Here is a 17,160-nt window from a genome sequence, read left to right as displayed (position 1 = left end):
GTCTTTGCGGATCTTAGCGTCGCGTCTGAGAGAAAAACGGTCGGTGAACAAAAGATTGTCTGTCTGGCTATTGTCCAGGCAGCATCGGGAACGCCCCCCTCATAGTCCACAACCAAATACAGCTGCAAAAGGAATGGAAAATGGGAAGCTAAAACGAAAGCGAGCAGAAGAATGTTTTCCGCTTCCTTAATTAAAGCGATTTTCTTTCGCAATCTGTTGAATATTGCTGACCTCACAGTCACATGAGAAACGTCAATGCACCCCCGCTTGAAATGAGATGCGGGTCACTGGGGGTCACCAATAGCAACTTTTGTGCTGCATTGACCAATCAGACGCCAGCGATTGCTATTATGTCTAAATTTGGATAAAGGCCGCCCTAAAATGCTGCGCTTGCCTACCTTCGCCCCTCTTCCCAACCGCAACGATTCGGAAGCGTCGTCGAAAACGTTAGGGTGTAAAAACCCGACCATTTTTTAAAGAATTTTACCGGACAAGTCGCCAAAATACCTCCCTTAAAGGAACTAGATTTTCCCCTCCCCATCTTTGACGGACTGGACCTGAAGCAAGAGCCGGAGACATGCGTTTACTCAACATGTTCTCCTATGGATGTGCTCGATCTCTATGAGTCAGGCGAATGGTCAGCAGCGAATTCTCCCTGTTCTGAGCTGTTCGAAGACGTTGATCTGAGCTCTGCTTCTGATCTGGACGAGAGCTGCACGTATCTGAACGACATCTCGATCGATTTTGCCTCTTACCTGGATCCTGCCACCCTGAGTACCAGTCCCGAAGATCTAACCAAGTATTTAGCCCCCAACAAAAGTAGCAAGCGTAGAGAAGTAGTGGAACCATATTTACCCGAAGTAGAGCAAGGATACGTTCCTGTAAAGGTAGAATCCAAAGCTAACCCCCCAAAACCGGCTGTGACGTACAAATCAACTAGTCTGGCGAAAGACCCTGAGCAGAAGTCGACCAGGCTCCCTTCCATCTCCTCGCAACTGAAGGCACCAAAATCTCGCCGAGGCTCTTCATCTTCCAAGAAAGCGATGGCCGAGAAGGGAAGCGATGAATATCGCTTGAAACGGGAACGTAACAACATTGCGGTCCGCAAGAGCCGCTTCAAGAGCAAGCAGAAATTTGTGGAGACCCAACAGAAAGTTGATGAGCTGCAAGAGGAGAATTCACGCCTGCAATCCAAGGTCGATTTTCTCACTAAAGAGCTCAACGTTCTCCGTAGCCTGTTCTCTACCACCGGTGCGTATAAAGATCCAGTAGTTAATGCTGCTCTTCTGTCGCATGGAATACCGACTCATCATGGTCTTGTCGCCTCTCGTTAGATTAGATCCTAACGATTGGAACTGTGTTTTAACTGATTGTGGACGTAAAAAATGTAGATCTCTGCAATTTATGATTGTTGGTGTAACATCACAGCCGAATAAATACAGATTGATCAACAATGGATGTGTGCCGTTGACTTCGATCGAGCGATGTTGCGGGTAATGTACGGTGTGAATGTTTAAGTAATATTTTCCGTATTGGTAAATGTCTTTTCGGAAGTAATTTTGAGGACATTTCTCTCGCCCAAACGGCATTTGTTAGCAAATTTCGACCTCTGTGTTCTTTAATTGATAATCCCTGAAGCTTTAAACTAGAAGCATGTAGTTTTCCAAGCTCGGTATTGTATTTGATAAGTCGGCATATTTGCATGAGAAAGGCAGTCTATAGAACGTCGAACTTTATAATTCTTATTTCTCATTGGAAACAAAAAGCAAAATCCTTTTGAGTTCACTAACTCATCGGCCGTTCAATACAAATCAGAACGAAAGAAGCACTTGACGATTTAAGCAAAATTCCTTTCATCGTGTCTACAGAATATCATTTCAGTTCAATTTTGTCGTTGCTTGAAACGAGCTGGAACGTACAGAACTGCGACGTGAGAAATAATGAAGATTGGTTAACTGTCGAGACAGTGTCTAGTTATTGGAAGTGGCGCATTGTTTAGAGGGATATAAATACTGCAATTATTTTCCTAGAATCGCGCTTTACAATTCAATAACAATTGAGATTTCTGTGTCCCGAGTTAAGTTTTTGTTTATTTTGTTCATGTTTGGCACGATTTACATTAAGCTTATGATCAAAACTCGGCTACCTTCAAGTGTTTTCCTATGAATATTTAGTCTTAAAATTGCCATTCTCTAAATGAATTCTAAAATCCTGGCAACTTAGCTGCTGTAGCTATATTGTAGCTGGTATTTCACTACACTTTTAACGCAGACGTTTGGAGAATTCCAATAATTTATCGATTTCTCGCTGGTAAAGACAAAGCGCGCTATGCATCTCAATATAATGTTAGGCTGCTATGGGAGGGGGGGAGAGGCAGGATATTTGGACTGAGATTTGCTTTTCAAAAACATTCCAGGACTGTCACAGGACTCGCAAAAGGTATTTAGAAAGTCCACTTAAACAGGCAGATAATTGCAATGAAATCCCTTGCCAAATTGCCAGCCTTCTCCCAGCAGCTTAACCAACATTGATAAGCGCATTATGTTATGATTACTTGTCTAGCGATTAGTCTGAGTGAGCTTCATGTCTCTTCCCGGTGTTTCGGCCGGTGGGGTTAGCACAAAGAGAGGGTTGATTGTACTAGCCAATAATATTATTATGCGAGCAGGTTTTGTTCGAAACAAACTTTGTTAGTTGACTTGAGAATGCTAAATATCCGGAGTATCCATAAACACCTGGTTTATTGGAAACTTGAGGATCTCTACTAGTAGGAGTAGACTGCATTTAGTGCTTGCAGTTTTTGTATTGTTATGGAATTGTGCCCTGTGGGAGTGTGAAAATGAGAGCAAGGATCCATGGCTTCGGCTTTGCACTTAATTCCTTTTGAGTTACCTGTTAATTTTTTAAAACAACTGATTCAAGAGGGTTGGTGCATACCCTCTGTGTGGACCACAAAAACAGTTGTGCACTTTTACAAGCCCTTAATCAGTTGTTAGCAAATACTTGTACTGTTCTTGTCTTGGGAACTTGAGAACAGAGATCTGATGCCGTTGCCCCCCCCCCCCCCCCCCCCACACACACACACACACACACACAAAAAAATCTTATTGCCATTGAACAAGTTGCTGTGAAAATTATCAAGCCTGGAATATTCTGTCCCGTTCTTAGAATATCTCTTACATTCCAATGGTTTTTATTTTCACCCTGGTGGAATTGTTTTTCATCTCTTAATTTTCTTTTTTGGCATTGTTTCAATGCTGTTTGTTTTTGCACCTTGCCCTGACTGGGTCTAGCTTCCTATTTATTTCATTTTTTCAAGTTAATAGCAATCACCTGTTTCCACAGTTGGGGAAAAATTGGAAAAACATTTTGCGGTTCAAGGTTGAGGAAAAGTTAGGTGATGGAATTTTGCATTAAGAAAACTCAGGACATTTTATTTTTGTCTTGCCACAAGGTTTGCCAAAGAGTTTCCTTGTTGGCAAAGGTAATGTAATTTCAAATTATCTTTATGAAGGAATTTATTTCTAACGCTTCTTTGCTGGCTTTGTTTCTAAAGGATTTGTATTTGTCAGTGAAAATTGGTTGTGATTGGTGAATTAAAAGTCGGGATTTTTTTTTTATGCTGATGAATGGCAACCCTATAATTTTAAGCATCAAATTTCTCCTTATTTGGTTTTGCTGAACAGTACTAAGGTGGCAAACCACTGTGAATTTACTCCTGTGCCTGGTATTTTGGAAAGGGCTAGGGAACCCGTGAATATCATCATCATCATCGTCAAATTTCTGGGCGCCAGTGGGTGCATAAGGCCGAACCCCTTGAATATGCTATTTGGTTAACTGTTTCACTGAGAAATAAGAGGAAGTTTGAAGGATTGAATCAGAAAATAAAGTATTTCTTCAGTGAAAAACAGTGCAAGTCATTACATAATACGGCTTCTTTTACTGCTTTTACAAAACATGAAAAACAGCTGTGCAGAAAGAGAAAATGTTTTGCTGACATATCTTTTAATAGCTGAAAAAATGTCAAAAATATATGCTAGCAAAATATTTTTTTATGTTAAACCCCTTGAATTTACATGCAAATATAGTTTGCAGCTGACAGGTTTTGTTGTTGATCAGACCCGACAAACAACTTCTGATATCAACTGGAGCTTAACTGCTGTCACTAGCCAGTTAATGTTATGCAGCATTTGGAGGGCTTTGAATGAAACGGGGCATAGAGTTATTGGCAATCAATAATTTATCAGGCTCCCCCACCCTGGGAATTTGACAATGTACCCTATCCAGATAGTGGGGAATTTGAACTGGGTTTACTTCTACCTATAGTGGAATTTTGTGCATGTGTTTTCCATGCAGCACTGGGAGTTTGGGAGTTTTTCAAGGTCAGGGTTTCATCTTTGTGAGTTGTAAGCACTCAATGGTTCACTCAAGACAGGTTTTAAAATAGCTTTTGAAGATGTATTTAGTATATTGCTGTCTCCAAAGCAGGACCATAAGTGACTGATTAAAGTTGAAATTTTGTCCTTTAGGAGAGGCTTGGAGCACTTGGCCACAGAGCATTTTTGATGGCTTTTAGGCTCAAGAAGGCAGGAATTTGAACAAGCCAATCCTCCAAAGTTCAAATAGCAGGGAATGGGTGTGTGTGTGTGTGGGGGGGGGGGGGGGGGGGGGGGTCTTAAAACCATTTAAATCAAAATTACACTGAATTGGTTACCACCAGCTAAGAAACGTCCGGGCCTGGCTCTTTGATTTAAGACCGTTAACGCTAGTCTGCAATTTAAGGTTAACCGAGTTTTCATCTTGCTCACTGAAAAGCGAATTTTCAGCTCTTGAAGACAAAAAAGTCGATACTGAGAGCAAAAATGTTTTGGAAATTTTTTTTTAGTAGCAATAATGTTACTAGAGACTTCAAAATTCACACTATCCCAAGAAGGCTTAGCTCCGCACCTGGTTCTTAAAATGCTGAAAGGCGAACCTTTGTAGGTGATCCAGCATTACCATTGTTCTGTATGAACTGAAACACTTTTTCAAAGTTCATTAGTAGCTAATTCATCATTCTGTATGTCAAATTATCATCATTTAGAGAAAGGTCAATTTAGTCCAATTCCTCCAACCTTTCAGCTCAGTTGGGAGAGCACCGAACTGGTGCTCGGAAGGCCGTGGGTTCAAACCCCGGCCGGACGAACACTCGGTGTCTTTAAATAACTGAAGAGAAAGCGCTGCCTTTGTGATAACATCTGCAAACGGTTAGACTTCTAGTCTTCTCGGATAAGGACGATAAACCGTAGGTCCCGTCTCACAACACTTGTTCCTGATAATCTTTCGCAAAGAGTAGGGGACGTAGTCCCCGGTGTGTTTGTCAACCTCTATCCCTTATTTCATCTGTCTTTCACATTCATATGTGGGTTTGGTGGGTGGGTGAGATCAAAATATGAACTGATAGCGGCTGCCAGTGGCGTTTTTCCATCCTGACGTCCGATCCTCACCCCCACAGAAGAATTGTAAACCACCATGAGTCTTAAGTGCCGTTTAGACGACAGGTAAAAAATGGTACGGACCCGTTGAAAAGTGGTACGGTACCCACACTGTTTTTGTAAAGAAAAATCGGTGCTGTTTTGGGTCCATGGGCCCCTATGGACCCCAAACAGCAAAATTTTGGGTACCGTACCATTTCGTCAGTGTAAACGGCCCTTTATAATATGTGATATGTGCGGTATACAAATACATTACCATTACCAATAATTACCATTACCCTCAATAAGTGCTGCATGCTGCACATCATGTACCATGTCACACCTTGCTGATAACGAATATACAACTGTTCTAGTCAAACGAGTGTGTCCATCACTCGCGCGGAACTCAGTTCCCCAGTCTAAAATTGATCTGTAGCTGTAGTTTCCAATTGAAAGTCAACTACTGACTTGCAGACATCTCGCTACATCCCGTTACGAATAATGGAGGATCAAAAGGATATGGAGTCATTTTAAAAGCATAACTCGACCCCAGGGGATGGGGCTCCCACCTTCAGTCTCAGTGAAAACAGTACCTAGAGGGTCCAATTTCTTTTTTTAATTTGTAGCTGAAACATCTTCATTCAACCATTAACTGACTATGGACATCATTGCCTGGCTAAGAAAATATCAGTGTCCATCACGGACACTGATGTACTTCGGGAATTGACTCGGTACTGTTTAGAACAGATCAGATCTGATAGGTGATTCTACTGGGGTACAGTTGCAAGACCATTACGACTGTTGCTTGGTTTGCTTAAATTGTTTGCTAACATTTAAAAGTTAAGATAACTAAACTGCTCGAGGGAAACATTTTAATAAAAAAACGAGTGATATAAGGAAAAAACGTTCAACATCTTCAGGACGTCATTGTCATGTTCAAGAGTGTCAAGGTCAGTTCCTGTTTAAACAGATTATCTTTACATATTTGCATAACATAAATGATGTTTTTTTTTATTGTCCCTTTCCTTGTCACGTACTTCGTTTATGTGCATATTTTTATAAGATCGTCTATTTGACAATTACATCCTCAAGAGGTCGAAACTTTGTTTGCTTAATATATAACCTATTTGTGTATTAAAATGTTCTAAAATGTTTAATTTATTTCCAAAGCTTTCTTTTTCGACTCCTCGAACAACAATTTTAATCCTTTGATGCCTCTACCACTTTCATATACCCAGCAATTCGGGCCATCTAACCAATCTTGGATTTTTAATTAATGACAAATTCAATATATCATATAATAAATTGCTAAATACAAGTTCAGAACCTCAGCTTTACTCTCCGATAAACATTAAAACAATTTTCCAACACAAATAGCGGTCTACTTAAGGCCCTTTTAAACGGTTTCGACATTGACCAACATTCGTTCAACAAAACCTGAACGGATGTTGAGCAAATGTTAGATGAACGGAGAGTGCAAACGGCTTCAGTGGCATTCAACACTTTCAAGAACAAAGGAAACGGCTGAATCGCTGTTGAATGAAAGTTTAAACCAAGTTAAAATTGATTCAACTGGCTCGCTCTCAACAAGCTTTCGACATTTTTTAACACTTCCGAAAATGCTGAAACGACCTATTCAAACGCCCTAGCTAGACATTTGCTTCAGTAGTCTGCGAACAGGCCGTCCCAGGCGCGCTCAGACGGAGAGAGAAATGACGAAACAAGACAGGGTAACTTTACCCGTTATCATCAATTAATTTATCCCTTTCCTGTTATTTTGGCGCAGGACGTTTAAAAAAAGTGTGGATAGCGATAATCGCCGCTGAAAAATATGTTTTCCGCATTATAAACAATTAATGTAAAAAAAATTCCCATTTTCAATTTCCCATTTCAATTTCCCACTCCCTATTTTAGTAACATCCTGTGATAAGCTGCAGTTACTGTGTTTGTAAGAGACACCGCGACAAAATAAAAGTACTGGATCCTATAGTAAGACTTGTCAGTAAAGAGTCTAATCAGCAACAAATTGTGGAACGAATAATTCAAAATAGACCAAGGCTGATTTAACGGTTAGGGAAATTTATTTTCCAATATTTCGAAAGGCACGGCCTTTCTTCTTAAAGTATAATGCTCGGTTTAAAAAGCCCTTCATAACATTATGCAACTGATTTCGATCTAAGAAGAAATAGTTTCCAAAGTTTTCAATGGTTGTTCTAGATGTCCACTGTTCGATAGTAAAATTTCAAATTGCTAGAATTAAGTAGCTGATAACTTACCGGGAACTTAGCAAGGCGTTCACCCAGTTGGCCTGGAACAGCGTCGCGGAGGTGTAGATGCTGTTAATGAGCTATCCTTCCTCAGTTTTTCCTCTGCTTATAGGTACGAGCGAAATGAGAGAACGCACCTCTAGGTCACTTCAAAATTAAATTTACCTCAAATGGAAAAAACGAAATCGTCTGCGATATTACGCCGATTGAGAACTTGCCTTATTTGTATGGCAAGTTTGCCCTTGTCTTCAGAGAGGCCATAGTTAGGCATGCAATGGTTATGAAACATGACAAACATCTTTGTTATATATTTTTTGTTGGCATTTTTGGCCTTGACTGTGCACAAACAACAATAGAATTTGGAATGTGTTGGAGCAACTGACCAATCGAAACGTTTTTGTTAATGTTAAGATATTCAACTGGAGTGTGAACGTTAAAACAAAGGATTGCAGCGCCATTGTTTTCATGGCAAGGTTCATGTTTCCTAACCAGTCCCTCAATTAACTATGGAGAGGCCAAGTTGCTGTGTGATCTGTTTAGAGTACAACTGAACAAAACTACCGTAGCTTGCTAATTTCCGTACCAGTTCTACTGAAGTAATTTCCTGTATGTTTGAAGTTCAACATGGCATCTGCCCCACATACATATCAGGCCCCAGTTGTTCAAAGGCCGGATAACTTTATCCGCTGGATAAGGCACTCTTCAGCGTCTAAAATATACTTCACGTTAAATGTTGTCCACGGTTTTCGTACATTCCCCAACTAAGCAGTGGTTAGAGTGTGCATATTTGCTTGTGCACGAGGAAATACTGAAATCTTTGCACAGATTGAAACTGTCGGATAGTGACTTATCCACTGGATAAAGTTATCCGGCCTTTGAACAACTGATCTTTTTAATCTACAAACCACCCAATACAGCCTTAGGAACTCAGAATTCGTCATACCACGCTTTAATACTGTAACGTACGGAAAGCATTTCATTAGGTATCTTGGACCGACACTATGGCGCCGCCTACCTCGGGGCACAAGAAGTGCAAGCACTCTGAGTCAGTGTAAGAAATTAGTAAGACAATTGGATCTCTCGAACTTAATCAGCAACGAATGTGGAGCCGACTGTTTTCTCTGCAGTTCGTAGAGACAAGGGGTATTTTTAATAGAATAGTATTGGTTCTTTTTTTTTTTTGTATTAGTATCCTAGAATTTTATTATACTTGATATTCATTTGGTATTTACTGTGTCACCAATTAGCAGGTAACGGGTATGCTAATTAACAAATCGACGGCAGTTTTCTATGGTCTATACTCTTATAGACCATAAAATGACGTCAAAAAATGTTCAAAACTCAAGTGAAACCACGAGCCGCAGGCGAGTGGTTTCACTGCCAAGTTTTGGACATTTTATGGCGTCATTTTATGGTTTATAAGAGTATAGACCATAGAAAACTGTCGTCGATTTGTTGTTTACAATAACATGGAAAAAGTACGAGTGGAATTGACTATTTTTTCGTTGAGAAAGCGCGCGCGTTACATCTGACGTCATTGTTATTGTCTGTACTCTTATAGACAATAGCTACGAGCCAATCAGCGCGCGAGAATTTGGACAGTTATTGTAAAAAGTACTTTGACATAAATAAAGTTATTGTTGTTTGTTGTTGTAGCTAGTGAACTAAAAAAATATGTCTTAACCACGCCAAGCCAAACTACATTCAAGACAGATGTTTGTTAACTTCGTTGGGGTAGTTTCAAATCACAACTTAGAACAACTGCATGAAACTCATGACGTGTAGTCATAAAGAAAACACTTGCGGCCGTTTAAACTCTTTTAGTAGCATTGTCCCTAAGGCTAAAGGCGTGGTAAATTGCATGCATGCTATCGTTGTCTGTTGCAAGACTCATCCAATAATCCGAACAGCATGGAGGCCCCTTTCAAACAGAAGTTGTCAACATTAATGTTTATACAAAAACCAACATTTCCAAATTTCAATTCGACCTGGAATGCACGGACACCTTTGAACGAGCTCCGAGAGCTCTTTGGTACCTCGTGGGTAAATAAATTATATTTACATTTTTATATTCAGCCTACACAGTACTGCTAGAAATAGAAAGTAAAAGCGCACTTTTCCTCTTTGGATTACCACACGGCAAAAAATGTAAACCAGTCACTTTTTACTGCACTTTTTTTTATTATTTTATATATCGATCTTTACAGTAGTTGCTCATCATAACAGCTGGTAGACAGAAAATGATGGAAGCCTTTTCTTGTTTATTCAACATTGTATTCAGTTCGAGGTGTCAAGAGAAAAGTTGTGGAAAAATTCTATTGGGGTTGGCACAAATATTGTTCCAACTTAAATGGGGGTTTTAGAAATAACTAGAGGTTCAAATAGTAAAAACAAAAAAAAAAAATTCCCTGGAAACCAGCCAAGAAGTTCAAGATAAGCAAGAACTCCACTGTCGGTCGATTTTTCCTTCAACAAAGCAGCTGGGTGCTTACTGTTATTTTTAGTCTTTAAATCATTGACACAATATGCTTTGAATTTTCGCCACTTTTGTCATATTGTCCTTGGCAATAAGTGTAAATAAGTGCAACAAGTGTATCAATTTTTCATGCACTATTTCAAAATTTCACAGAGAGATTTATCTGTTTCATCATTTATAATTCGCAGTCTAACATTTGAAATAATGAAATCAATCCATCCTTTCAGTCATCATCATCATCATCATCATCATCATATTTCCTCACGTCCCATGGAGGACATGGGGTGTACAGACTCCCAGTGTCAAATCATAAATCAGTTCATATGGTTCTACTTTTTTAGTCTGCTACACCTAATTTCAATCCTAATATATGACCAATCACATCAAATCTATCAAACAGCACTTTCTCATGGTAATGTATATTTTAATGTAATGATTTTGTGAAATGCTTTTATCTTGAGTGCTAACGGCATGATAGGGTTTGATCACTAAAGACCTATGGCTCCCAGTCATCACTGCCTCCTGAATGCACTGACTCCGAGCGCTCGGCCTTTGGTGGAGCAGGAATCATGGCCGAGATCCTGTCCATTGCTGATCCTCCACCTGAGGGTACTTCAGAGGAACCTCCAGAGTCCCCTTTCGATCCTGAAATACCCTTACGACGCATGGACAGCTTAGCAAAAAGATCACCCATAAGGTCGCCGCCACCTCCAGTAGGCTGTTCTTTCTCTGCTTTTTTCTTCAGCTTCCTTTCTTTGACATTACGTAATTTAGCGTTGCTCTTCCCACCTGCTTTGCGGATGGACTCCATCAAAGAGGCACGGCCATCCGATGCAACTTCTGCTGGGACATCATTTGGCTTCACTACAGGAGAAAAAAACAATTACCTGTAACAGTTCCTGTATAAAGTCTGATTTAAATGGTGTTATGTTTGCCACTTATATTACTTTCAAGGGAATTACACTCTATACAGAAAGGCTATCTGAATGCAAATGTTCAGGCAAAATAACTGTCAAATGTGAGTTCTCTAGCATACACAGCTGACATCATGCAAAAACAACAACAACAATAACTTTATTTGTGTCAAAGTACTTTAGCATACCTGCTAATTGGAGACACAGTAAATACCAAATAAATATTAAGTATAATAAAATTCTAGGATACTAATACAAAAGAAAAAGAAAAAAAAAGAACCAATACTGTAGCAGAGAAAACTGTCAGGTCCACATACAACTCCTGTAATTCCACATTGTCTGTGCCTCAGAAGCATGCATACCTTCTTCGGGTGCCTACAATAATATTGTCATAAGGTTTCAAAAGATGTTTCAAAACCATGCGACATATTTAAATTTTGATGTGTCACACATGATAATAATAGGCAAGATGTAGATCTGTTTGACAAAACAAATATTGTATTGTAGGCTTGTCATCAGCTCATTGCATAAAACAAAACCTGTACAGTCTACATTCATACAGCCTGCAGTCTACAGTCTGCCCTCACATCCACATATATCTTAGTCAATAAAGGTCCAAAATTACAACACACCAAGGGTAGTCAATACTTTTATTTCAATCAGGAATACACAATAGCAAAAACAAGTAGACAAGTTGTTACAATTCAACTCACCTGGAGGTCCCTCTCCTGGTGGGGGTGGGGGTGGGGGAGGTGGTGCTTCAGGACCTGGAGGAGGGGGTGGTGGAGGAGGTGGTGGTGGAGGTGGAACACCAGGTCCAGGAGGAGGGGGAGGTGGTGGGGGAGCTGGGCCAGATGATGGCGGGGGTGGAGGAGGTGCCTTTTCTGTACTTGGCACTTCTTCCATGACATCTGGCAAGTCTGGTATGTTGGAACCAGGGAGGGATGGTGCTATTGAAGGACCAAGGTCAGCACTGTAGAGTAAAAACAAACTGAGTTATGCCATTTGCAGTGATTCAGTACCTTCAGAAAGGGTTAGGATTAGGAAAATTGAACAGCTGCTAAAACCTTTTGAGGACTGTGCAGGTGAAAACCTATCACAGTAAAATAGATTTATTTCTGCAATGTTTCTTGTTCCCCCAGGGGGGGTACTCAGGTATATTAGTTACGGGGAGGTGCGAATGAGGCCAAATTTTGAAACCCAAAAAAAGTCCCGTCACGCTAAGGAAAACCCAAAAAAAGTCCAGCAGCCAAAAACGTAACCCAAAAAAAGTCCAAATTTTTTAAGCATCAAAAACAATAAAAGTACAAAACACCAAGAGAATGCGAGATATTTCATGCGTCCGACTTTATTCATTCCTCATGCATCGGTCACAAAACTTTAGGCAGACTGCCTAAGGACAAAAAAATCCACCAGAAAATTTCAAACCCAAAAAAGTCCCAAGCGGAAAATTTCAAACCCAAAAAAGGTCTTCGCACGTCCCCGTCACTAATATACCCGAGTACCCCCCCTGGGCTTGTTCCACAACCAGTGAGATGTGAGATCAAACCACAGAAAAGAAACCACAGACCACAAAAATAATTAATGTTACAGATTGCAGATTTCTCATGAATCATCTCATATCTGATTGGTTTTCTTTCCCAACATTTTAAACATTGCAGAAATAACTCTACTGTTGGTGGTTTTCTTCGTTCCACTGCAAAAAGGTTCTTAAAGGTCCTGCTGAAATAGAGATTTCTCATTGTAGATACACTCATTTTGATCTGATTTGCACATACAGTAATTTTGAGGATTGCTGAAAAAAGACGATAAAAAAATTGTTTATGATATAAAAAAATAATAAAATAATAATAATAATAATAAAATGCCAAACTTCATGAGGTCACAAAAGATGTAGATTGCAATGTTTCTTCTGGTGAATTATTACCAGTCTCCATCAGGTGATGAGGTTGACATGTTACATTAGCGACTTCCGTCAAAATTCTGGACAAAACTATTTTGTTTTATCAAATAAGTTGATAGGGTAATTTGGCCATTGTATAGTGATTCAAAAGCAAGCACCCTAAACGTCAGCTCATGAATCTCTGTATGTTGGCCAAATAACCTATCAGTTTAGTTAAGAAAACCAAAATAATATTTCTCCCCCCCCCCCCCCCCACCCCAAATGCAGCACCACAGTTTCTCTATAAACTAACCCCAATATTGACAATTCTGGACAGTCAACCTCGTCACGCAACAAAACAAGACGAACGACAACCAATATACTACACTGTGGTGTAAACAATGTACCACATGACAATAATGCTACAATCTTACTTGTAAGACAGATCATCTGCTATCCCTGGTAGATCTGGCAAATAAACTGGCACGTCGATCTCTGGAACATCACCCAAATTAGGCACGTAAAAATAGTTTTGTGCAGTCAACCGGTCCAGTGCTTCTCCCTGGGTGATGGATATTGGTGCAGCACCAATGTCTTCCTCATCTTCCTCAATGTTACTCCTAGTCTTGGTCACTGCCCCAGCAAGTGGGTCCAGCATCACGTACTTCTTATAAGGATTTTCAGTGGTATTGAAAAGCAACAGAGAACTCACAGATTCAAGGTTCTTTGGAAGCGATCCCAGCCCTTCGCCCTTCATCTCATCCTGCTTCTTCTTTACATTAAGGTGAACATTATAGAACTGCAGTTTGTCCTTCAAGGTGCGCTCATCAACTGGAATGAACTTCGTGTTCAGGCTGTACGTTTGACGTTTCAACTCGGCTAGTCCATTCTCATAGGAATACAACGTCTCGTAAGGCTGCAGCTTCTCTGGAGCTGGGTATTTTGCGCTTGAAAACACTCTCGTCGCCTTTTTTATTCCTTTTATTTTATCAATCCGAGCTTGTGCCAAGTCCGCTCTATGATTTATTGCTGCAAGCCGTTCCTTATTTTCCGCAACTCGTTTGCTGATCCTAGTAAAAATGTCCTTGGATACTTTCTCCAAATATTCCAATGAGTCAACTATTTGGTTGATCGATTCCTCTCTTCGAAGACTGGGCAAAACTAACGGTACGTTGTACGTTTGCACTGGCATGGCGGTGACTTCTTTTACTGACGAGGAAATGATAAAAACCACAAACTACTTGTTATCCGCCATCTTTGGTCACGAGTTGTAGACGAGGAAGTCTGGGAAGAGTGCCATGCAGACCCTCTCTTACCCTCCCCTCCCCCCAATTATAGAAAGCCCAGGAATGCATAACTCGCGTGTTCATGTGCACGCTCCTCAGCATAAACATTAAATTTTTATTGCATTTACATGCAAACTCTTTATGTTTGCACATGAAATAACAACTAATTAATAAACAATGGATTTGAAAGCATCTTGGACCATCAGTTGGGCTCCTGAAAGAAAATCAATTTTTATGAAGCCCTTGTAAGTTCAGTCATCTGAGAGAAACAGACTAACCAGGGCCTTTGGGACATTCCATTTTATAGCAGCACCCCAAAGATGGCTCATTTTTTCTAAGGGGGGTATAGGATTTTTTTTGTTCAAAAAAGCTGTCCAAATTGGACCCATCCGATTAATTTTTCAAAGGCACCGCCCAAAAATCAAACCCCGAGTTGTTTTCCCTCCAAGAGTTTTGACAAAACTTGGAGGCATGGAATTCTGACCATCCTTAGCTGGGAAGGTGTGGATAAAAATAGAAATTCTTTTTGTAGGCTAATCAGTGATGTGCTTTTGGGACAACTACAGGTGTCTTGTTCAACTATTTCTTTTCCTGCTCCTTTTTAACTCAGTTTTCTAATTGAAGGACTTGCAGCATAACCAACCTATAGTGCATTTCAGATCACTTTAGTTCAGATTCACCGGAGGTTTTGTATGTGGCCTTGAATTCAAGGCCACATACAAAACCTCTGGTGAATCTGAACTACAACAAAAACAAAAAAAAATCTGAACTCACTAGAGGTTGGTTATGCACCAGGCCCCAGTTGTTCAAAGGCCGGATAACTTTATCCGCTGGATAAGGTACTATTCAGGGTCAAAAATATACTTCGTTAAACGTTGTCCAAGGTTTTCGTACACTCCCAAACTTAATTATGGTTAGAGTGTGCATATTGGCTTGTACAATTGAGGAAATACTGAAATCTTTGCACAGATTGAAACTGTCGGATAGTGACTTATCCACAGGATAAAGTTATCCGGCCTTTAAACAACTGGAGCCAGAACTTCAATTGCATTTTTCCTAACCTTTTTTGTTTTACAAATTTGAAAGTTAACATGAGTGTTCATCAAAATTACTTGAACAACGCACTAAACTGCAGGTTTTGGCAAAAGTCCAGGGTGGGACATTTTGGCGAAAAACTGAAGCTGGATAATCAGGGCTCATAAAAGAAGCAAGCAATCTGTTGGTGTTTTATTTTTATTTATTTTATATAATTTACACTAAAATATTTATTTACATGTATGTAATTTAGGGTCATATAAGTTCTCAACATTTATAATTTTGCTTTTAATACACATGCAAATATCATGAAATTAAGTTTATTTGATTTTAGTTAGTCTACTTACTATGGATTTATTTGGGAATAATTTAATGTGGAAGATTATGCTAATGGTATTTGACATTGCCATGACAACCATATTCTGACTGGCAGGTTTTTCAGAAATTTCCCTGTGAGCAAAAGGTCTCTAATCGCGCTCAGAGACCTCTGCTAGCAGAGAATTCAGAAACTGGAATTTTCCTCATTTTAATGAAAATAATCTTAACTTTGATATGGTAACTTTTATACCTGTGATCATTGTGCATTCTTCTGTTGGTTTGATCACCGTTTGGTAATTTTGCTGGTATCTAAAGTTTTTTGAAAATAACAAAATCCCAGATGGCTAGCCATGACATAATTCCTTCATAATGTCATGTCACCACTTCCCATTACACACCTCAAAGGAAACACTTCTGGATGTACTACTGACCATCTAAGTATCATTGTCATATCTGATACTTCAGTGCAGAGTTATGGAGGAATGGTCAGATCCCCCCTGCCCCCCACCCCCCCTCCCAGCCCCAGAGAACCAGTCCAGATAGGGTTAATGTTGTGTGGAGGAACTTCAGGTTCTTCTTGGGCAGCTACATTTTTTTGAAGGAGTCGATTGAACTCTAAGAACACTCCCTTCCTTTAAACAACCAGCTGGTGCTTAGTTACTTCTGTCTTTGCTTCTGCTTCCACGTGTTGTATCCATCTGCAATTCCGCAGTACGTTTGTACACTTGACTAGTCAGAGACACATATATGGGCAAATTGTCTGGTCTGGAGAGAAGATAAAAAGGAATGAAATAGGTCCAAGCAAATCTGTCCAGATTACCACATCCACTTTAAACCGCTTCATTATGACATGAGTACGGGTCAAATCTCATTTTCCTGAAACCGCCCCTGCTCCAAACTTTAATTCTCGCTCAAACTGTTCTGCATTCAGAGTTCCATCAATGGCCTCACAGTTTTCATTGAACACAGAATAAGCACTTGGTTCCCAAGGTTTTCTCGTTCCCGATTGCATGCTCACATAGACCCAGTAAAACAACGACACGAAAAAAAACACAGTTCCAAACTCAATTTGAATGAAGAAACCCCACAGCAATATCCACAAAAGCAGTTTTAAGAATAGTATGAACCGAAATAAAACTTGTTCATTGGGCTCTTCGTTAAAATTGCTCAATATTCTTGTCCCAAGATGAGAAAACGAAGGCCTCCACGCACTCCATGAGCCCCCTTTATATTCTTTAGCTTTCTTAGCCCGGTATTTCTGTAATTCGTCCTCCATGAAATAAAATTATATCGAGTAAAATCATTGAACAACGTATTTTGCCTTCGTGTCGTCCACCATATTGGTTATGTTTTGGATTTTTTGAACGTTGGAGACTGGAACAAGATTGCGTCACACTCTTCTCTGACCGCTGGATATATTAGAACGCAGTACGGATTGTGTGTTGTAAATTTCCAAGCACGCGACCACTTTTTATAACACGCTCTGTAATTGGTTGAATCACGATACACATTGCGCTTTCATTGGAAAT

General features: G+C 39.9%; 2 protein-coding genes across 2 annotated transcripts; one reads left to right on the top strand and one right to left on the bottom strand.

The window, feature by feature from the left end:
- Positions 1–396: 396 nt before the first annotated feature.
- Positions 397–1,454, top strand: LOC146478519 (uncharacterized). The gene has a single exon (XM_085112134.1). The coding sequence runs from the start codon at positions 603–605 to the stop codon at positions 1,332–1,334; it is 732 nt and encodes a 243-aa protein (XP_084968260.1). The 5' UTR covers positions 397–602; the 3' UTR covers positions 1,335–1,454.
- Positions 1,455–9,879: 8,425 nt separating this feature from the next.
- On the bottom strand, positions 9,880–14,280 carry LOC146478518 (WASH complex subunit 1-like). The gene is made up of 3 exons (XM_085112111.1): positions 13,427–14,280; positions 11,824–12,083; positions 9,880–11,060 (listed from the first exon to the last, which is right to left on the bottom strand). The coding sequence occupies exons 1-3, from the start codon at positions 14,182–14,184 to the stop codon at positions 10,693–10,695; spliced, it is 1,386 nt and encodes a 461-aa protein (XP_084968237.1). The 5' UTR covers positions 14,185–14,280; the 3' UTR covers positions 9,880–10,692.
- Positions 14,281–17,160: the final 2,880 nt, after the last annotated feature.

Source organism: Pavona decussata, unplaced genomic scaffold, assembly GCF_977016875.1.
Source record: "Pavona decussata unplaced genomic scaffold, jaPavDecu1.1 SCAFFOLD_64, whole genome shotgun sequence".
NCBI classification, from domain to species: Eukaryota; Metazoa; Cnidaria; class Anthozoa; order Scleractinia; family Agariciidae; genus Pavona; species Pavona decussata.
Note: the sequence above shows the minus strand (reverse complement) of the source record. Positions and strands in the feature narration are given on the sequence as shown.

Coding starts and splice junctions, on each gene's coding strand:
- LOC146478519 (XM_085112134.1), top strand. CDS start 603: ATGGATGTGCTCGATCTCTATGAGTCAGGCGAATGGTCAGCAGCGAAT.
- LOC146478518 (XM_085112111.1), bottom strand. CDS start 14,184: ATGCCAGTGCAAACGTACAACGTACCGTTAGTTTTGCCCAGTCTTCGA. Junction 12,084..13,426: donor GCAGATGATCTGTCTTACAA/GTAAGATTGTAG, acceptor TTTACTCTACAG/TGCTGACCTTGGTCCTTCAA. Junction 11,061..11,823: donor ACCAGGAGAGGGACCTCCAG/GTGAGTTGAATT, acceptor TTTCTCCTGTAG/TGAAGCCAAATGATGTCCCA.